This window comes from Juglans microcarpa x Juglans regia, chromosome 1S, assembly GCF_004785595.1.
Source record: "Juglans microcarpa x Juglans regia isolate MS1-56 chromosome 1S, Jm3101_v1.0, whole genome shotgun sequence".
Classification (NCBI taxonomy): domain Eukaryota; kingdom Viridiplantae; phylum Streptophyta; class Magnoliopsida; order Fagales; family Juglandaceae; genus Juglans; species Juglans microcarpa x Juglans regia.
The window spans coordinates 13649037-13667742 of NC_054595.1; the positions used below are offsets into that span (position 1 = coordinate 13649037).

The 18706-nt window shown below is 35.4% G+C and overlaps 1 protein-coding gene across 1 annotated transcript in view; it reads right to left on the minus strand.

The window, feature by feature from the left end:
• The window catches only part of LOC121246628 (protein SCAI homolog), a 59001-nt gene extending 40989 nt beyond the window's left edge, over positions 1-18012 (minus strand). The window contains exons 1-6 of the mRNA XM_041144833.1: positions 17577-18012; positions 16054-16441; positions 6794-7000; positions 3943-4164; positions 3748-3814; positions 2249-2473 (exon numbers count right to left, since the gene is read on the minus strand). Of these exons, the coding sequence (XP_041000767.1) occupies positions 2249-2473; positions 3748-3814; positions 3943-4164; positions 6794-7000; positions 16054-16441; positions 17577-17719 (1252 nt within the window). The 5' untranslated portion in view covers positions 17720-18012. The remainder of the gene's footprint in view (positions 1-2248; positions 2474-3747; positions 3815-3942; positions 4165-6793; positions 7001-16053; positions 16442-17576) is intronic.
• Positions 18013-18706: the final 694 nt, after the last annotated feature.

Consider the following 18706-nt stretch of genomic DNA (forward strand, 5'->3'; position numbering starts at 1 on the left):
CATGATGTTTGGTGTGGAGAGTGTGCTTTATATAGGGGATTTCCAGCATTCTATAGTATTGCAGCTAACAGAGAGGCCTCGGTTGCAGATATGAGGGCATTCTCCCATGGATCTTACCAGTGGAATATTCTATTTAATAGAAATATTCATGATTGGGAACTGCAGGCTGTATCTGATTTTTTCAGGTTGCTCTATTCTATGGGAAATACTATGGCTCAAGAGGATAGGTTGCAATGGAGGGCTAATGGTAGTAAAAAATTTACAATCAGAAACTACAAGAAGATGTTGTCAAACCAAGGTCATATATCATTTCCATGGAAGAGGATTTGGAGATCACAGGTGCCTACTAAGGTAGCTTTCTTTGTATGGACTGCTGCTCTTGGGAAGATCTTGACTACGGACAATCTAAGAAAGAGGGAAATCATAGTGATGGATTGGTTCTATTTGTGCAAAAAAAGGGAGAATCTGTAGATCACTTACTTTTGCATTGTGAGGTCACAAGAGGGTTGTGGAATGAGATTTTTCAAAGAATGGATATTACTTGGGTAATGCCTCCGCGGGTGGTGAACTTATTGGCTTGTTGGAATGAGCTTCAAGGCTGCCCCCAAGTGGCGGCAGTGTGAAAGATGATCTCATTGTGTATCATGTGGTGCACATGGTCCAAGAAGAATGAGAGATGTTTTGAGGATAGGGAATGCACAATGGAGGAGCTTCAGAATTTTTTTATGCGCACTTTAATGCTATGGTTTTTAGCCATTGTACTTGATGGAAACAATGTCCATGACTTTCTTTCCTTAGCTAGAATGTAATTAGGTGATTTTCTTTTGTATACTTCCTGTGTACACGGGCGATGCCTATTTCATTCGTATGAATAAAATCTTTATTACTTATCAAAAAAAAAAGTAAAGCAACCAATCAGTGCCATCTGAATAATCTGATGGAATGATCTTAGTCATTAATGCTTCAAATCCATTCTTGAAGTTTCATGATCCTCAAAAATTGTGTGCTTTCCCCTCCCATAATAAACACCACATAAGGCATACGTGGGACCACCTTACAACCCAAGACTATATGATGCTTGCTCCCATCCCAACAGACCCATGTGTCAACCAGTACTGGACATAACCCACATAACCCCATGAGAACATACAACAGGCCATATACCCTGGCAACCAAACAATAAAGGAAAAACTAATTTACTAGCTCCACCAATTCACATAAAACACCTCTTCCCACTAAGCCTAGATGCAAACAGATTTTCCTCCTGGTCATGAATTAATTCAAATTGGCAAGTTAAATCAGAATTCCCAAACCCAAAAAACTAAAACAAAATGAAGGAAAGCTCATCTAATGAATTATCTTCTGTTTTGTATCACGGAGATGTTGAAAACGCTACAAAATGGAGCTCTGGTTGATATAGGTTATACTGCCAAGTTTCACTAAGAGAAACAGATATATTTTTTTGCTAGGTAATTGAAGTTTTAATTAAAACTCTAAAATCAGAGCCCAAGTACACAGGTAGTATACAAGAGGAACACCCAACTAGCAATAGAGAAGGAGACAAGATAATCATGGAAACTCAGTCCATTACAATCTACAGTCAAGTTTCACTTATAGAGAAGGATATATTAGGGTTTCTAACTGAACAAATTGGCAAGGTTTCAAGTTAATAAGTCAATGGAATTTTAGAAATCAAGCTGCTATTATGCCTCAACACAAGGAAACAAGCTTTGAGACACAAACGGTGTGAAAGAATTGATAAATAATAATTAAACGATTACAAAAGAACAAAATTTTAATAAACTATGTGAATGAAGAAGTCCTTCTCTTCCTATAAATGATAAGCCTTTAAAATAGGGAAAGCCCAAACACCCAATTTAAGCAGAGGGTTCAGCAGACTAAGAAATTCTGAATGCTCAAAACTAATCTTCAACTACATATTGACATTAAACATGAATGCTCATCAACCACCACAAAGATTCCCCAATTGCTCTTCTTAATTACATCAAAAATAACAAAGTCTAATGTTTTCCCTGCTTCTAGCTTTAATCCATTACGTCTCAATAATAGATAACTAAATGTCACATGCAAAAAGTTTGTGTAGAAGTTTCAAGGCTTTACAAAATATCACTTATACGACCTCCTAGATTTCAACCAAAGGTGTGGTTTTTATAAAATAATACAAGGTGGAGAATGCATTTCGATAAATGGGATGTGATCAAGTGTTCATCAAAGATCCAAGAAGTACCTCCATTTCCACGAGTTCCAAATTGTAAGCAGCCAGAGGAGTTCGTATAATCTCCTTGACTTCGCAGGGAAGAAGGGTTCAAGCTATCACAATTGAGGCTGAAAGGTGAAACAGGGTTTTCATCAGTATAGATAGCATCCGACTGAAACTTCCTGGCACAATTCCCTTTTGCGTCTACATAAGTTTCAGCACCCCTTGGAGATGAAATAGCAAGTCCACCACTTCCTGAAGCAACTCGAACAACATGAGAAGCATGTAGACTTTAAAGGCTTAAATGCAAATAAATAAAAAAGTGGAAACCATGAGTTAAGAAACAAGTTGAATTTAGGGTAAAATCCACCTGCACATTACTGGTTTGGGTCAATTCTATAAACACTCCTGGATTATATCAATTTTTCTTGCCAATTAACTCCATCCAACTTCTGTTTAATTATTAAGGTCATTTTTTTCTATTCTAATTATCCTCACATCCAAATCCAACATTTCTACGTTTCATTCATTTAAAAATTTAGTACCTCTTGAGGGGCATCAAATTGAGCAGATATTGGTAATGAAGGGCTCTTTTGATTCCTTTACTGAGTTTGTGACATCACACCACAAAAGGCCCTCACGAAAAGGAACATGCAGGACACGGGCCACAAAGCTTACCAATTGTTCCATTCCACCAAAACTCAAAACTCTACAGCACACCCCCCATCTCTCTCTCCTCTTTGCTCTCTCTTCTTTTCATTCACGGTGTTACTTTCTCATTACATAATACCTGGCTTAATCCCCCCCCCCCCCAAATGGATTTTGCAATTTCTATTCAGCCTTTCCTTGGCTTGCCTCTGTTTTGTTGTGGCTTGATGTGTGCAAGTCATTTGTCGTCAAAGTGGGATATTGAGGTTTATTTGTTGTAGATTTTCTGTGGTTTGATAATAAATTTGTTGCTTTATCGATCAGCCAGGATGTGAGGATTAAGGCTTGGGTTATTTTGGCTTTGATTTGTGGAGATTGTCACATGCAAATCTTTTCTTGGGTTTAGTTTCTGTGCATTTAATCTATATGATGTTACTATCCCTTGGTTGTGTATTCACTTGTCATGACCTTTGTTCATTCTCTCTTGGGATCAATTTGTGTGGCTATAATTTCATTTCTGTGTGGTATGTTGGTGGGTGGAGTCAAGCTCTGTTTAGAGTGTTCTTTAGTGTTTTTGAGAACAAGGCAAAAAGTTGGTGATAATGCTGCCTTGGAAGTAAAAGATAATGTATTTTGATACGGGGGATAATTGAAAATTTGATACTTGGTGTGAGAATAACTGGAATGCAAAAACAAATGTTGCTAATAATATAACTTTTATAAGTATTGTTGCTAATAACAAAATGAAATGGGAATGGAGGTGGATCATTAGGAAAAGTTGATATCAAAAGGGTGGAATTTGAAAAATTAAAAAGTTGGGAGGTGTTGATCGATTCGACCCAAACCATAGGAATTGTAATTTATCCTAAAATTTCAATAACCTGAAGCTGACAAATATAATAAGAGAATCCCATCAAGGGGGAGCTCCTCACAAACCGTGGCCAAAACCTGTCCAAAGAAAGAACAATCAAATGAAACATTTTAAATGCTGGAAAAAGCATTAAACCTAAGCCTCCCAAAGCTCCTAAGCTAACATTTTTATCATTGTGCTAGATTGCATATAGCGTACTACTTACTGCAATGAAATGTGTCACAGATGGACGATACAAAACGGCTTTCCGAGGGTTAGGTGGCAAAGTAGGATCGGTGATATTCTGGGAATAGTTCATACGACAAGGCCCTGGGGCACCATTTTGGCCCATTCTTGTACCACTCGACTGGTATAAAGAGCCACTAGGCTCCCACTCCAAACACTGAAGCATCCTAAAAGTGTCGAGAGTAAGTTCTGAAAACTTGACCTGAGGAAGAACAAATACAATAAGAGATAAATTAGAGCATAGCTTAGAATGCTCTATGGAGCGATAGTAGGAAAATTCATTTACTGAAAGGCATACATTACAAACTGGGGAAAATTATATCCCACTTTGTGAGGGGCCATTTCTAAGGACAACTACATAATACTTGATTGTTCATTTTTTTTTATCAGTAACATAATATTAGATTGTTCCAATCACTGAAATGTGGTAGCCAGACTATTCAATCCAACATGCATTAACCAAATTTGTTGTTTCTACTATAATTATGCCCACAAGCCCCAACAACTCCCATGGCCCAAACAACCCTCCAAAGTACCACAGCACATTGTTCTCCAGTTCCTATGGAAATGAGGGATGAACCCTACTCCAGCCTAACAACATTCTCTTAACAGAAAGAATCCATTCATTTCAGGGGGCACATCCTCCCGAGCCCCCTCCGAGCCAACTTTACTGTGACACAATAAACGAAGCAGCAAATCGGAGAGAAAGCAGCAAAGCATTTGCAGAGTGAATGTCAGGCAAAAGACTGAGTGAAACAAAGGCTTATGGGTAAACCAGAAGTCGATACCATTGAAAAGCCAAAATTCTAAAATCCACCATTGTCACCACAAGTCACTAACTAGAATCCCCATACACATGACTAATGCCACAAGCCATCCTTCTACCTAAAAAATATCAAATCTCCCCATACCCTATTGTAAATCCCCATATCACCCCACCTAAATGGTGGTACTTAACCGAATCCACACTATCCAACAGCCAAGAGAAGCCACCCATACTTCTTGGACCCACACCCAAAGCCGCTCCAACCTGCTGTAGCCTGCAAAAGCCACTATCTGGAATTTCAAAACATTCATATCCAACCATGGAAAACCCATTTAATTCCTAGCCACCAACCATTCATCCATCATTGACTGCTACAAAAGCCTCAAAACATCCAAGCAAAGACGGAACCAAGATTTCTTATCATGGAAAGTTTTTTTATCAGGGGACCAAGCCTCCTTAATTGTTGCTACCCCTTTTTAAGAATTTAAAATGATCGAGAGTTACTAAAAAAAAAAAAATTAAGCTGGTTTGGACATAATAGAGATGAGACACAAAATTCTCAAAACTTCTCATAATTTCATTCCCAAAAATCACTCAAAACACAAAACATTTTTCAATTTCAAATCTTCAACTTTTTCATCTAATCATTATCTAATAATTATCCAAACACAAAAACTAATAAAACTTTTAGAAACTTCAAAGCAAAACACAAAAACCAATACAACTTTTACAAACTTCAAAACAAAAATTATATTCAAAAATTATATTCAAACAATTTTTTTAACGTTATAATAATTTTATTCAACATTTTTCTCTCCTTTCCCAAAATCTAATAAAATATATTAACTCAAACCATTTCACTACTATTCATAGAATTTTGAGATACTCCAAGTGGCCAAACAAGCCTATACTTTTCAATTATTCAAATGAGTTGTGGGTATAGAAGCAAATGGGTTCATTGAAGTCAAGTGTGGGACTGAGTTAGCTGAAACTCTCATCATAGTTTGGCAACCTATTAGGACCAGAGAACCCGCATTAGGAAGACCGGGACTAAGAATGCTACGATACCGGAGGTACATACTGACAATCCTCCACTTACTTCTTTAGAGTCAACAATACCACTTTATTCGCCTACGGAGAGAGCATATCTGGCCAATATAACTATTAAGCTAAAAATTTTAAAACATGGGGTAAATGGCCCCGTAGTTCTGTCTCTGCATTCGCGGCCACGCATGAATCAAACATCACCCGTTTAACATCAGTAACAACTCCAGAAATCTCACACCCATCAAAGTTGACAACCTGAATTGGGCTACCTTGGCAACCGAGAACACCACTGGCCCTTACCTCATACCTTGGTTGGCATCATTGCATCCATATACGTGGTTCAATACTAACAAGAGTGTAGTTTTATAAGTTACATTAATCAAATCAGTTTTTCTCGTTCTGCATCAACCCAAATTCCATCTTTAATTTTAAGGATTGGGCTAACCTTTTCAACTGAAAACAACATTGTCCCACCCACACAAAAAGCCAATGTGCAAAAATATAGCTAAACCCAAAAGCTAGCAAAAGCCATCACCTATGTAATCATTTCATAGAAAACGTAACACAGTGAATCAAATAACGCAGATAAAGAAGATCTTATAAGATTGGGATCACAATGACGAATCACATTAGATCCACATCTTTGCAAGGACAAATGGACTTTCCATTTGTGGATCCCACTATAATGGAGCAAAAGCCTGCTCTACAGTCCTAGTCCGTGGTAGCCTATATGCTAACAAAGCATTAGTATTTGACCATTGCAAATGCCATCATCCAAGGGAAAATTGGAAATGTATGTGGGTATGGATAAAATAAAGAAGTTGGCAGTTAGTAAATTAAATTGAAGTGGGATGAATTGTTGGATTGGAACGGTTGGTTACCCACCTGGGTGTCATTAGAAAAATTAAAGAACCAAGCAAGTAAGTTAAAGAATAGGGGATGTAAACAGAATTAACCTCCAAAATATACATGATTTCTTTAGTGGAGAAAACCATAAGAAAAACCTCAAGAGGAATACCTCATTAGTATGGTAGCTGCTCAATATCGCATCTCGTAATCTTAAGTTTCTCCTTGCAATAGATGGTGGAAGATGCGGTATTGAATCAGGATGAGGGTCCACAAAAAGACTATATCTCAAGGGCCTGATGTTCATGAAAGCTGTGTCAGCTTTCAAAAATCTAACTATTTCTTGAACCACCAGCCTCCATTCTTTAAAGTCGGTTTCCTGGAAACAAAATGATGTAAATACAGTCAAATCTATCTGTTAACAAACAAATGTCGAACATATGTAAGTCGCCAATAGTGGAAATTTAAAACATATTAGGCTGTGTTGCTATACTACAATGAAAGTGACTGGTTTTTGGCTTCCCTTGTATTCTAATAGCATTTGAAGACATAAATCCATCATCTACATTTGGATCAACTGAAATTCAAAAACAAATCCAATGGTTTAGGATCTGTTGCAGTACCATAAACAATGTTTGTGTTGTCATTCACGAATATTTTTTTTTTATATGTAAGAAGTAATTTTATTAGAAACAAATGTATAGACAAAGCTCATGTACACAAAAAGTATACAACAGAAAGCAACACCATAGAATTTCAACAGAAATATAACTCTCCACCTAAAATAATAGTAACTAATGATTTCAACAGACATATAACTCTCCACATGAAATAATAATAATAAAATTCTCCACCTAAAATAATAACCTCAATAAATCGTGACCTAAGATTCTCCAAAGTTTGGGTCTTAAATCTTACACTTATACTTGTGATAGAATCATGATACCTATAGAACATAAGAATACCACCAATCATCATGAAATACCATACATAAATCTATGTCATAACTTCAAAACCCACTGAATTCATCTCTAAGTTCTTCAAATAAAACTCTACAAAATATAAGACTATTTCCTCATAAATAAGATGAATCATCAATCTTAAAAGCAAAGGTTTCTAACCTCATATTTAAAAACTTCCTTACCTTATGCGCTAAAACCCTTTCACGTAGTAGCCATATTTTGACATGCATATATCTAAAATTTACCATTCTTATTTTTATTAACGCGATAAATAGTCAAAGTTAAAAATATTTGCTACAGAGCAGGACATGCCTTGAGGAGACCATGGCCTAGACTTTTTTTTTCACTTTCTGTTTTCAAAATTCCTTTTTACTTGTAAAAGAAAAAAAAAAAAGTGTCTACAAAATCTTCGAACTTGGGCTCTAATACCCAGCTATAACACCCGGCTCCCCACAATAAAGACAGATGTTATTTTTTTTTTTTTTAAATCACGGGAGCCGGAGTGCTACTACTGAACCTGACTTAAAAATATATTTGTTCTTTTTAAAGGATGCACTAAGTACAAAGATTCCTTATAATAAATAAAGTTATTTTGTATTAAAATACTGATCATAAAAAAGAGTGCGCGGAAGCATTTATGAAAATTTCTCAAAATCCGTGCCATAAAAATCATAATTTAAAATCTTTGTACATGATCTAGGCCACTTTCATGCCTCCCTATACCAAATCTCATCCTGCAGCTCTAATTTCATAAATATTCTAACCTGGGGTTGTTTAAAAACATAAAACAACTAAAATGAGGCGATGACTCAGTAAGAAACCCATCATAACATAAACATACTTAACGTAAGGTTTTCATAAAATATTTCATGCGGAGAACTTAAAATCACGACTATTCATACGTATGCTAAGACATTCATGACTTATCTTGGCTTATCTAACTTATCTTATTTAGCATACTAGCCCACACACTTAACCATATGTGAAACGTTGTGCACCGGCCCCACATCTCACTGTCGCACGGAGAGCCGCTAATAGTATTCTAGCATTCTATGGTGGACCACGCTTAGCTCCGTGGCTTGCACATCCACCCATAAGTTGCATTTTTATCATGCATCTAAATGGTCATCGTATCAAATTGTTTGATCTTACACTTAATCTTATGAAAGCTTATGTGTCTTATGCAACGTGAGATGCATAAGATGCATAATGCATACATAACTATAATATACAGAATAAAACGTGATGAATGACGTACTTGCAAATATAATGACATGTACGGTACATAAACACCAGCTTTCAAAGAACTGGTTTTAATAATAATATATATAACTAGCTAACGTATGCTAATCCTATTGGCTATCGGTTATTGGCGGGGTGAACGTGAGACACGCACGATGCTGAACTGGGTATCTTGGGTTCGACCACTGTACTAATGAAGGCTTATGGTTTTTTCCAAATAACACATGGAATGGAGATATTTAAAGAGAGATTTGGAGAGGCTGCTGACGAGTTTGAGTTGGACTCGGTTAATACGTGTAGTGACACTAATCTGCTGAACACTCAGTCGTGATCATCTAAGAAGAGAGTATGAATTTCAAAACATGATCTAGCAACTCATTCAATGTAGGATTGGCAGTGAGTGACTGGGTTGGAGACTTCAATCAGTGATAATTTTAAATTGAAATAAATTTCTAATGGTCGATTTCTAAATTCTAAAAGGAGTCTAACTAGTTCAATAATAAATAGGTGTAACACCCCCTTCCCGTAAGTTAGGAGTGTCATGTGTTTTTCATAAAATAAATCCGGCAAGAGATCTCATATTTAATAACATGAAATAACATTCATTTCATAAAAGATTTGTCTAATAAAATGTCTTCCAAAATTATTAAATGAATAAACTGAATAAAATTTATGTCATAAAACAATTTTATTCTAGAAGGTCTGAAACTAAATCAACTACTCCTTCTAATCCTGGCCTGCTTGCTTGTATTCATCATCCTCGCCTGGGTGGTTAAAAACATGAAATAACTAAAATGAGTCGAAGACTCAGCAAGAAATCCATCACAACGTAAACATAATAAACATAAGATTTTCATAAAAAGTTTTCATGCTAAGAGCTAAAATCATGACTATTCATACTGATGCTCATGCTATGCATGACTTGATTTATCTGAATTAACTGACTGATGTGATTTAACTGAATGATCTGACTGGCCAACACACTTAACCCTGCAACACCACGTCCCGCGGCCGCCAGGGAAGTCGCTGATAGTATTCTAGCATACTATGGTTGTAACACCCCATTCCCGTAGGGTAGGAGTGTCACGTACTTTTCATAAAATAAACTCGGCAAGAGACCTCGAACTTCATAAATGAAATTAGAAATTTAATTGTAGAAAATGTCTAATAAAATGTCTTCCAAAAACATTAAATGAAATAAACTGAACAAAATTCATATCATAAAAGCATATTTTATTTTAGAAAGTCTGAATAAAAATTATATGCTTCTTCTATTCCTGGCCTGCCTGCTCGTATTCATCATCCTTACCTGGGTGGTTAAAAACATGAAATAAAACTAAAATGAGTCAAAGACTCAGCAAGAAATCCAAACATAAGGTTCATAAAAACTTTCATGCTGAGAGTTTAATTTCATGACTATTCATACTGATGTTTGTACTATGCATGACTGGTTTAACTAAATTAACTGACTGATCTGACTGATTTATCTGACTGATGTGATTTATCTGATTGGCCAACACATTTAACCATGTGTGCGAGGTTGTGCACCGGCCCCACGTCCCGCTACAGCAAGGGGAGCCGCTGATAGTATTCTAGCATACTATGGTGGACCACGACTGAATTCGTGGCTTGCACATCCACCCTGAAACTGAACTGCATTGGTACCATACATCTGAATGGTCATCTTATTAACTGATCTGATCTTATCTTTCACTTGAATTTAAGATGGTTTACGTGTCTTATACACATGAGATGCATGACATAATACATACATAATTATAATTTCTGAATCTGAACATGATGCGGAATGACATGATCGTATGCTATGCTAGATGACATGTTTGCATATGACATGAGTAGTTCATAAATAATGGCTGGAAATGAACTGGCTTGAATACTAATTATCTATAAACTGAACTGTGATGATCCTAAACTTGTGATCAAATTACTTACCTCGCTGCGTTTCTTCTTGAATAACACTTCGTAACTTAAGACCTATATGAAATAATAACTATCACTAAATTTGTTTGGAAACACATAAGTACTAATATCTTACTTAATTAAATCCGCAATCTAAAAGATAGTGTTAAACAATTCAATAAATCCTAGTATCTAAATTACTTAAAATACTTATTTATAATTTAGATGAATACTCGAACTATTTTAAAATAATTCATAAACTTAAATTCTTAAACTAAGTTTTATTTAATTAAAAATTCAAATCGTAGAACATAATCAAATAAATATTCTGTTTATCACTAAATCAATGAATACTGATATCTTAAATTATTTACAATACTAATAGCATATTCTTACTTTCAAAATATCACTTAGTATAATACTTGAGATATAATCAATTCTATAAAAAAATAAGTCATAAAAACTTAAATTCTTAAAATAGGTTTCCTTTCTTATAATTAACATAATTAAACAAGAAATCAAATAAATAATAATATCATTTAAATATTCTTAACATATTTATTTATTTCTATTTAAAATATAACTTAATAATTTTATTTAAATCTGGCTAAATAGACAAAGGAGAATATTAACTAAAATAATAGGCTCAATAGTACACTTTAAAATACATTTCAAATTCTTTAAGCATTTTCTAATAAAAAATGAACTTGTGACTAATATATTTATTTAATAAAATTAAACTCAACTTAAAATGTTAAGCACAACCCAACTTAAAAATGACGTAATAGTCTCCATAATTAATATAAAGTCAAGCCCAATGTAAAACACTAAGTTCAATCCATATAAAAGAGATAAACTTAACACATACTTAAGTGTAAGGTTATAAATGTAATTATACTTAAAAAAAATCCTTCAATATACTCAGAATACCGGACTCCTAGGGATTAAAAAGGGCATATATTTCCAAAAACTGAAACAATCTATGCATGCATCATTTTTCTTCTTTTTCAGCCAACACTCCTTTGAGAGGAAAAGAGTAGTGAAATGGAGGATTACCATGCAAGAGAAATAGAGACCGACAGAACGGTGGCTGGGCTGAGAATCACGGTGGTTGCTAGTCGGCTTCCTCTGTGCGTGTGGTGGCGTCGAGAGAAGAGAAATGAGACATGGTTGCTGCTATGGCTGATGGTGGTGAGTGCGGCAGTAGAGAGCAATGTGCGGCGGATCTGGGCCGACGGAGAGTGCTCGGGCGGTGGCTTCCGTGGCTACCTGGGTGGTTTCTAGCGAGATGGTTGGTGGAACAACTTGAACTGGCAGTGTCAAGGTGCTCGGCAAGGAGCCACTGCATGGCATACGTGTGACAATGCGTGGAGGTCCTTCACGGTCATGCATGGTCTGCGCAGTGGAGTCGTCGCGGTGGTTCCGTCGTCGAGTCATGGCCTTTCCGGTTGCTGCGTCTCACTAAGTAGTGTCCGAGCGGCTTTTCATGGTATGGGCGTGCTCTGTTCCGTGAGTGCAAAACAGAGGTGCGTTTTGTGCATGACTGTGGCGCAGGCAGGGGCTTACTGTGTTGTCCAAGGAGTCGGTTCGTTGACCTGGAGGTTGTCGACGGTGGCGTCGGCGTGCTCTGGGCAGAGGGGCTGAGCGTACATGGAGGGAAAGGATTGAGGTTTGCGGCTTGGAGTTTTCTTTCCATCCCGAAGTGAAAAGCGTAATATAAATATATATATATATATATATATAGGTGATGAATCAAGAGGAAACCTAAAGGAAAAGAGACGTGCATGAGCATGGGAGTAGAGACGTGCGGGGTGGAGAGAAGGGAAATCGTGGAAGTTAAAAGTATAAGTTATCTAATAACAATAAAATATTAATAGTAATAATAATAAAAATACGATAATAATTCTATTAAGAATTAACAATTTATTAATAATATAAAATCTGATAAAATAATAATAAAAATAAAATATTTATAGTTATATGAAAATAAATACATAGAACTTATCTTATATCCTAATCTTAGGATCGGGTTGTTACAATGGTGGACCACACGCTTGAGTCTATGGCTTGCACATCCACCCTAAAACTAAACTGCATTGCTACCCTGCATCTGAATGGCCATCTGATTAACTGATCTGATCTTATCTTGCACTTGAATTTAAGATACCTTACGTGTCTTATACACATGAGATGCATGACATATTACATACATAATTATAATTTTTGAATTTGAACATAATGCGAAATGACATGATCGTATGCTATGTTAGATGACATATTTGTATATGACATGAGTGGTGCATAAATAATGGTTGTCAATGAACTGGCCTAAATAATACTTATATATAAGTTGAACTGTGATGATCCTAATTTGTGATCAAATTAGTTACCTCGCTTCACTTCTTCTTGAATCTCACTTCGTAACTCGTCACCTATATGCAGTATTAACTATCACTAAATCTGTCTAGGAATAACATGTACTAATATCCTACTTAATTAAATTCATAATATAGAAGATAGTCAAATAAATCTTTGTTTAGCACCATAAAATCAATGAATACTTATATCTTAAATTATTTAATTACTAATAACATATTTTAATTTAGTAGGAAATCATATTGTATTTAAATGTATTAGTTATTAATGAAATTTCATAACTCACTATATAATAAAACCATTTAGTATTTACTACTGAAATCTAGTAAAAATTTAATATTTAATAATATAAATAATTTCTAATATTTTCTATAAAATATAGATTAATGGGTTAACAAACTTATTTAATTAAACTAAGCCTAATTTAAGATATGAAGTCTAGTACAATTTAAAAACAACTTGTTAATCTTTGTAACAAATAAGACTTAAGCACATAGATAAGAGCCCACATAAAAATAGTCAGTCCAAAAACAATTCAGTCATTTCTTAAACAGTAAGGGGTGTATATGTAAAAATCTCAAAATAAACATTCATTATATACTATAGGAGAGCTACAAGTGAAAACGGTCCTTTACGGAAGAACTTTACCAACTAGACTTTACAGAAGTAAAAATAAAAGAACCTACTAGACTTTACCAACTAGAAAGTAAAAGAAGTAAGAAAAAGTGATAGAGTTGTGCGGGAGTTTCAGAACTCACCAAAAGAGACGGAAACGCGTGATCGCGTGATGGTCGACCTAGGGTGACAGAAAGAAATGGGCAGAAATTTTTGTGTGAGGTGATGGGTCTTGAGAGATTTTTTTGTTATTAGTAGTGGAGAGAGAGATCAGGCATGGCTTACCCACAGAACAAAGAAGTGCAGTGGCAATGGCTAGCAGGTGAAGTACTGAAGGAGGCCTCTGTTGAGGAGTGTAAAACAGGGCTGAGACATGGGGGAAGGTTCGTTGAGTGAGTTTTCCTTCTTTGTGTTGTGTTTAGTAAGAGGATTTGTGGGTTTTATAGAGAGGGAAAGGGAGAGTTTATGATAGGATTTTTGGTTTCCCAGATTTGAATTTATCAATTAGGGAATAAGGATGAGGCTTACGAGATGGGAAGAAATAAGGCTTAATATTCAAAACCAAAATCTAGTGGCTAATGCAAAATCTGAGGGTCATACAAATACCAATAGAATAATAACAATATGATAATAATCCTATTAAAATTAACAATGTAAAATCTGATAAAGTAACAATAGAATATTCATAGTTATATGAAAAATACATAAAACTTATTTTATGGCCTAATCTTAGGATCGGGTTGTTACAATAGGATTTAACCTAATTATTGAGCATAATTAAAACTCCTAATTAACCTCAAAAATTTATTACTCGTGGGCTTATCCAATATGGCCCATTAAATATAATTTAGGCTCAATAAAAATTATCAATATTCCAACTTTAGAATTATTGGGCCAGGTCGTTACTGGCTTAAAGATAATTTGCTCCATCACCTTGCTCATATAATTAGCAAGAACCTTTGATACTATCTTGTAGATACGGCTCACAAGACTAATACGACAAAAATCTTTTTAACTCCGAAGTCCCAGGTTTTTTGACAATGAGAGCAATGAAAGTAGCATTGAGTATTTTTCAAACTTTTTAAAGGAGAAAAACTCCTGACAAACCTGCATTATATCTTCTTTCACAATCTCCCAACAAACATGAAAAAAGAACATTGAATACCCTTCCAGACCAAGAGCTTTGTCTTTGACCATCACACTAACCACCTGAAAAACCTCATCTTCATCAAACAGCCTCTCCAACCAAGTCACACTAAGAGGATCAAGAGAATAAAAAACTCAATTTTACGCCTCCAAGAAGTTGATTCAGTGAGAAGACCTTCATAATGATGAACAATAAGATCATGAATCCCAAGTGGAGATGAAATCACACAACCATTAGAGTGGAGCATCTCAATAGCTTTATTCCTCCGGTGTGAGTTGGCCGTTATATGAAAAAATTTAGTACATTTATCCCCCTCTTTCAACCAAAGTGCCCTTGATTTTTGCCACCAAGAGATTTCCTCCATCAATAACACCCACTCAAGTTCAGCCACCACTGATTTTTTCCTCACAAGGACCTCCACAGAAGGAACCTCATGCAACTCCTCAAACTCCAAATCCTGTAACTCCTCCATAAGAGAACTTTTTTTATCATTAATATTCCCAAAAACTTCCACACTCCACTTCTTTAAGTCGCACTTTAATGCTCTAAGCTTACCAGCAAGAATGAAACTTGGAGAACCCATGAACTAATAAGAAGACCACTAGCTCCTAACCTTATCGACAAAACCATCAACTCCTAACCACATGTTTTCAAATTTAAAATACCTCCAGCCCCCACAAATACAACCACTGTCCAGCAAAATAGGGAAATGGCCAAACACACACGAAGCAATCACTTTTGACACAACTCCAGATAATGTACTTCTCATTCATGAATATTCTTGATTAAGCCCTCAATTCCTAGAATAATCTCATTCTCCAAGTCGTATTTGTGCAAATGAAGTTTAGAAACCAAAAACATAACAAAGAGCTTTAAGAATTCCAATTTCCATGGGAGAACCAAACGTAAAAATAACAATGTTAGCATTTCCCATGGTTTAGCAACATCTGTAAAGATAACTCTCTCATTGTTAAATGTTCAAATTTCCAACGCTAAGGATAGAATCATAAGAAAAATAATCTGCATGAAACAAAACGAACACTTAAATTTCATGAGTTGTCAATGCAAATCACAAAAAGAGTAATCAACAAAATAATAAAGCTAAAAACCACAAAAGGCATGGAAGTTGACAAAGATGGCATGCAAAAGGAAGTGAACAAGTTTAAAGACCTGGAATGTCCTCTTGCACTCATCAACCAACAATTTCAGCTGGTTAACCAGCTGGTGAACCATTTCTCGCCGGTTCAAGACTAAACACACCACAAGAAATCTAGCAAGAAACCTTAATTGCTTGTTCGCAAGATTGACATCCTGGAACAATCCCTCCTTGAAGTACTCCCGAGTCAATATTGCCTCATAGAATATATATGACTCTGACAAGTAACTCGCGTCACTTGTCCGCATATACTGCCCAAAATAAAGTTGTGCAATCCGAGATGCAATCTCACCAATCTCCCATCTCTTGAGCCCTGCCTCCACTAGCTTTTGCCGATTCTCCTGTTGAAATTTCCACAACTGCGTGTAGACCTTAAATACCTTATAGAAGTACACATCATACCTAACACAAAGCCAGAGACATGACAAGTACTTCGTCAATTAAGGGCGAAAAAAGGCACAAAATTTCAAAATGTTGGATGTTACTTATAGGAATAAATTAATATTTCCTAGAGAAAGACTTGTTCCAAGTCACAACATATGAGCCAGTTAAAATATCTTTTTTTATTTTAATTCCAGGACACAAGACATGATCAATTTATATTTTATATATAAATATATATACATATAATTTATATAATTTCTAATTTATCAAATCATGGATATAGTTGCAGCTTAGTAGATTGTTTACGCACTGTATGTTGACCTCTTGAACAGTCTTTCTGCACACTTTTGGATGGTAAAAACAATTGGCTTGTACAAATTAGAGTGTACGGCTTTGTAAATTTTGCAAATTAAAACTTTATCTTGTGTGGCTAGGATCAACAAAAAAGCCTCCCACTCGACTAAGCCTAATGCAACATTAAAGCAGTGGTCTTCAAAAACATACCGCTACGATTTGATTCTAAGGCCTAGTTTGGTTACACAGATGAAACGCGATGAGAAATCTTTGAATAACAGTAAAATAGTTTGAATTAAGATGTTTTATAGGATTTTAAAAAATGAGAGAAAAAATTGAATAAAAATACTATAAAGTTAAAATATTGTTATAATATTACTTTTGTTTTGAAATTTGAAAAAGTTGAATTGTTTTTTATGTTTTAATTGGAAGTTTGGAAAAGTTGTAATGATTAGGGATTAAATGAAAATTTGAAATTGAAAAATGTTTGTATGTGAATGGTGTTTGAATGTTGAGATGAGATGGGTTCAGACCATATGTGAAACCAAACTAGGTCTAAGTTCATATTAGTTTGTGAAGACTACAGATATAGCAGATTACTGCAATGAGTTGTTTCTAGATATTGAAAGATTGACTTGCGTATCGTTTCCGTCCGAGGAAATATTCAAATTAAGCAAGATGTGAAAAAACAAGAACAAAAAAGGGCGTAATAATTTCCAAATTGAGGTACTGTTCCCTATCTCCGGTATAAGAAATCAGCGTCGCGAATAACAGTTGCATTCATATTATTTGATCGAATTGAAATAAAAAGAGGTTTCTGTTTGACCCCTGAGAAAAAGAGAAGGTAAAGTAAAAGAACCTGTTGCGTTGGTAGTGGGGCAAATCCCTGATCTTGGAGAACTTCTTGTCGGCCTTTTCCACCAGAGACCAGTATACTTCGGTCACCGGAATAACGTTGCTGTTGCTGTTGCTGTTACTGTTCGAATTATTCGAATGCGACATTTTATGGAGCTCTGGAAAGTCTTCCTCTTTTTTTTTCTTTTATAATGCTCGTCGCATCATGGGACCGCTTCGATCAATATCAATACGATTTTGACCTCATAGAATAGCGAATAGGAGCAAGAGGAAGAAGACGAAGGTTAGCAGGATGATTTCCGGTCGATTCGAAAGGAGAAAACGAGTCGGATGCGGACGAACCGAACAATTTACTCAACTGGAGGATCCGTACGTACAGGGTTTACCGCGTGAGAAATATAACCTAGAGAAGTTCAAGGGTGTACTATCTAGTCGTTTGAATTTGAAGACATTCAGATATACCATAAAGGATTCGCATTGGATTATGTCAATGTACAAAAAAGAAAAATTTAGATAATTGAATCTAAAAATACACTCTATTAAATTACGTAAATATAAAAAAAAAATAACTTTTAGCTATAGTAAATTAGTGTTATGAGTCATATTTGAATTTAACTATAACTAGACCAAATGAAATAAAAAAAATATCTTCTCTCTCCCAATTCTCCCTCTTCCTAACTCATTTCTCTCACGCGGGTTTTCTCCTCCATTTTTCCTTTATTCCTTTCTGGGTTTCTTTCATTTCTCATCACCAATTAAAATCACTACCTTTCCTTTCGGTTTCTCTCCCGCAGTCTTTCACTTTTTTTCCAATCTCTAATTTTTTCGATCCCCTCCCTAGTGTTCCAAATCTATAATATACGTTGCTGAACCCAGTGATTTTGATGGTTTCATTAAACCTAACCTCACAAACCCACCCTTCCCCATATAAATCACACTTGAATTCAAGGAAATCTTCAGATACTTTCATTTTCGACTTTTCTCGATTTTCACTGTCCTTGAGGTTTTCTTTTCTTTTTTGTTAATTGAGTTTGGACTTGATTAAAAGATCCTAAGTTCTTTCAAATTTGGTTGCGATAGTTGATTCTAGGTTTTTCTTTTATTGGATAATGCTTTTGATTTGTGTATTTTTTT